This window comes from Orycteropus afer, unplaced genomic scaffold (assembly GCF_000298275.1).
Source record: "Orycteropus afer afer isolate SDZICR_OR568_19922 unplaced genomic scaffold, OryAfe1.0 scaffold01085, whole genome shotgun sequence".
Classification (NCBI taxonomy): Eukaryota; Metazoa; Chordata; class Mammalia; order Tubulidentata; family Orycteropodidae; genus Orycteropus; species Orycteropus afer.
Window position 1 is genome coordinate 168,750 of NW_006922672.1, and position 4,385 is coordinate 173,134.

The window sequence follows — 4,385 nt, forward strand, 5'->3', positions numbered from 1 at the left end:
AGACCTGGTCCCTCTCGGTAGGGTAACAAGGGAATGTGCTCAGTGCAGATCAGTGAGTAAGCACAAGCCCGCCTTGTTTCAGTACCTATGCTTAAACTGCCCCCTGGCTGAACACTCTTCTCTTTGGCTTCCTGGGTTCCACCCCTTCCTCCTGCTCTTGTTTCAGTACCTGAAACAAGAATGCCTATTATTTACCAAATATGGGGCATTAATCTCCCCAGACCAGGCAGTCTCTGGGGAAGCCAGATCCCACATCTGGCATTGTTGCATTTTATCTGAGTACAGAAGTTAGAGGAAGAATTAGTGTTTCCATGGGTCCACGTCTAGAAGCATTACGTTGGAGATAGTGGTGTTAGGAAGTAAAATAAAGGTGAGAGCAGCTAGGCCTCTCACAGAGCAAGCAGTTAAGACTTGGGAAGGCAGAGTGTGCTGGGACGGTCTAAGGGGGTGCAGAAACTACTTTTTGCACATAATGCATCTGCAGAAATAACGTGCACATACATAAAAGACATAGAGTACACAGGAAACTAACACACAAGGAGGTTGGTTGCACGGTTTGCACCAGGATAACGTGTGTCATTTGGGTGAACTATGGTGGATCTGATCCACGTGCTCTCAGTAAACATTGGTTTGTTCAGTGAGTGCTGTTTGGAATGTAAAGGCCAGGTCTCTGATGGACTGGGAACATCGCTAACGTTTTATCTGATGGACTGGGAACGTCGCTAACGTTTCACGGTGAGTGCCATGAGAGCGATTCTTTTTACCTTGCACATTTTCTCTTTTGACAGAACATGGGACTTTGAGGATAATAACATAACCTTAAACCGTGTTGTTGCCTATTCTTTTCTATTGTTATGTTTTAGGCTATGTCGGTAATTTTTAAAAATGTGCTTGTTCTACAGACCATTGTGATGAACGACTGTATTATCCGAGGGGATCTGGCAAATGTAAGAGTCGGACGCCATTGTGTTGTGAAAAGTCGTAGCGTCATAAGGCCACCGTTCAAGAAATTCAGCAAAGGGTGTGTAGTTTTATTACCTTGCTTCAGTCTTGGGGAAGTGGCTGCTATCCATGTGTTTGATTGTAGTGTAATGAGCAGGCCCTATCCTGTTGTTTAGGGCACTGGGTAAGAGTTCACCATAATAAACAACTCTGTTAGTAGTTGTCTTAGTGTGAAATGGTTGGTTGCCAGAAACAATCCACTTAAGCAAAAGCAAAGGGGGCTCTAAATCAACCAGACCTCGTGGACTGGTCAAGACTAGAAGACTCCTCCAGACTGCTGTTCTGAGGTATTCTTCAAACCTTGAACCAAGTCTAACCCCTGAGGTTACCTTGTAGCTAAGTAACAAATTGGCTCACAAAAGAATGAATATCACTTGTAAGTACTGTGCTCCTGTAAAAATCACCTGCGTGAGACAAAATGATTAACAGTGACTTTAAAACAAGATGAGGACATGAGGGGGCAGGGAAACGAGGTTAATGGAAAGGAAACAACCAGAACGGGAATAATAAGAATGTTTATGCATTGGGAAGAGTGTAACCAAACACTGAACAACTCATGTAGAAATTGTTGAATAGGAGCCTAAACTGTTCTGTGAACCTTCACTGAAAACACAGTAAAATATTGTTAAAAAAAGAATACAAAGGGGCCTCTGATTAAACAGACATGGACATACTTGATGGAACCTAAGGGTAGAAAAAGGAGCTGGGCCTCACCAGGGACTGGAACCTGGAACTAGACAGCCAGCATCAAGTCAACTGCTCTATCTACCTACCTTCTCTGTCTCTGAGATAGACTGTTTCTATCTCTCCTTCTCTCTGCACTTCTGCTTCCCTCTGCTCTCTGTCAGGCTGGCTGTCTCTGTCTCCTTTCTTCTCGAAGCCACCTCTTCTGGCTTAGCCCCTTATTTATATCACTTCTCCATTTTGACTTTTGATAGACACTAACTAGAGTTCTTACATCTCAGTTCCAAATTCTTGGGAGAGAGCATCTGATTGATTAGGTACCCACCCATTTTAAATGGCTATGACCCAAAGGGCAGCATTAAATCAGACCCAAATGACCCCTTGGTGGGAAAAAGGACTGTACAAGAAGGGACATGGGAAGGAGACCTGGCCAAGATGCCTCCTGGGGTGGTATTCTCTTTGCCTCTTGGCTAACTTGCCCTCCTGGTTCCTACTTAAGGCACAGTCTGCATCTCATTCAATAAATCAACAAATATTATTTAGTACCTTCCTTATATGGAGCTCTGGTGGCGTAGTGTGTAAGGCTTTTGACCACCAACCAGAAGGTTGAAGATTCAAACCCACCAGCCACTTGGCGGAAGGAAGACTGGGTAATCTACTTCCGTAAAGATTTACCGCCTTGGAAACCTGAAGGGGGTTGCTGTGAGTCGGAATCAGTTTGATGGCAGTGAGTTTAGTGAGTACCTTTCTTATGCCAGCCCCTGGGCTATAAACTGGGCATTTAAAGATGGATAAGACAGAGTCAGATTTCCTGTGCTCAGAGTTCCCAAAACCCAATGGTAGAAGCAAGGTAGTTAATATATAATGTGACCAGTGCTGTCACAGAATGTGAACACAGCCATGGAGGCATAGATAAGGGAGCAGCTAATTCAGGTCAACTGTAATACCTACTGAGGAGCTCTGGTGATACAGTGGTTAAAACATTTGGCTGCTAACCAAAAGGTCAGCCACTCCATGGGAGTAAGATGAGGCAGTCTACTTCCACAAAGATTTATAGGCTCAGAAACCCTAAGGGGCAGTTCTGCTATGTCCTCTGGGGCGCTGTGAGTCAGAATCAACTTAATAGCAGTGGGGGATTAGACTTGCTACATCTGGATTTTGAGAAAACCTAGGAGCACATCATGCAGAAATAATCCTACATTCCCCATAATGATGCTGGGCTCCAGGCTTTCCGTTATATCCCGGAATTAGATTGTAAATCATTCCCATGAAAACAGAGGGCTTTCAGGGCCAAAATGGAAAACATTTTGGTACCTTTTATGGTTTTATACCAACTGATACTCCACTAAAGTTCATGACATGACCTTCTGACAGAGGCATTATTGGGCTGGATATGGTCCAGAAAAAGGCCTGAGAATGAACAAGGGTTTTATTGGTAAATAGAAGGATATATAGGTAGGAATAGTCCACAGGAGAAGTATATAAACATAAAAGTTGTAAATAGCATCACATGAATAGGTGAATGTGGCTTCCCCCCTCTGCATAGCCCAGTACCAGACCCAGAATACTACACAGTTTGGAAATTTTACTTTGAAATGCAAAGATTTGGAGGTGCTGAGGTACTGGTGAGATTAAGGGATTTGTTGCTGCACAAGGGGAATGGACTAGTAATATTCATGGATTAAGAAAGAAATGACAGGCCCAAATCTATCTAATAGACAAAATACCCAGGTCTCACATAATAGAACTCAGGACTGAGCAGGGCTTGTAAGCATATAGCTACTTTTTATTAGTTCTGGTACAAATGTTTTACATCCCCAGGTCCTGAATATGATCACAAAACCACTGTCAGTTACATTTCAGGAATCCTAGGTATGAGTCAGAATTGACTCGATGGCAGTGGGTTTGGTTTACTTTTTTTGGTAGAGAGCGAGAATGTGGAAAATGGTGGTGTGGACATCATCTGATACCTAACTTCCTGATGTAGAGAGAGAATCATTGACAGCTCAAGGCTGATTCCTGTGAGGTGAAGGTCAGACAGGTCTCTGTCCTCCAGCCTTTTTACCAATTCTGACACCAACAGTCCCTCCCACAGCACTCTCTTCTTCCAGCTAGGTTCAGTAATTCATTGCAATGACCACAGAACTTACAGATCATACTGATGGGGTTTATTAGGGAAGTAACATGTTACAATTCAGGATCGACTCAGGATACAGTTCTTTGATCAGGACAGCTTCTTCCCGGCTATTCCCACATGCACACCTCTCTTAGCCTCTCAGCCCCCCGGGCCTCTTATTCTGGCCTGGCCTCTGCTCTGCAAGTGTTTCACAGCTGTTATAGTTCTGCAGATAGGTGTCTGGAGGCAGCCCACTCCTTCAGCAAGCCTCCTGCCCAGAGGCACTCAGTGCTCTCCCTCCATAGGCCAGAAAGCCCACTGCACCATCTCCTGCCAGCCTCCCAGTCCTACTGGTCACTGTTTGTTGCTGTCTCTGGTGGTACAGTGCTCTCTGTCTGTCTGCCGCATCTAGGAGGTTTCCAGTGCAGGAACCCTAGGTCCAGAGGACACGTACCACTCCCAACTCTTCTTGAAGATAATGAGATCCCCTCTCTGCTTTGGAGTTGGCTATCAGGATGGCAAAACTGGCCAATCCCCTCCTTAGGGTCCCATATACCTTATTTGCTAGGTCCTACTCCCACAT

At 44.7% G+C, this 4,385-nt stretch overlaps 1 protein-coding gene across 1 annotated transcript in view; it reads left to right on the plus strand.

The window, feature by feature from the left end:
• Window positions 1-4,385, plus strand: part of DCTN5 (dynactin subunit 5) — a 58,351-nt gene that overhangs the window by 15,488 nt on the left and 38,478 nt on the right. Inside the window, 1 exon segment of the mRNA XM_007958698.2 lies at window positions 903-1,021. Coding sequence (XP_007956889.2) covers window positions 903-1,021 — 119 coding nt within the window.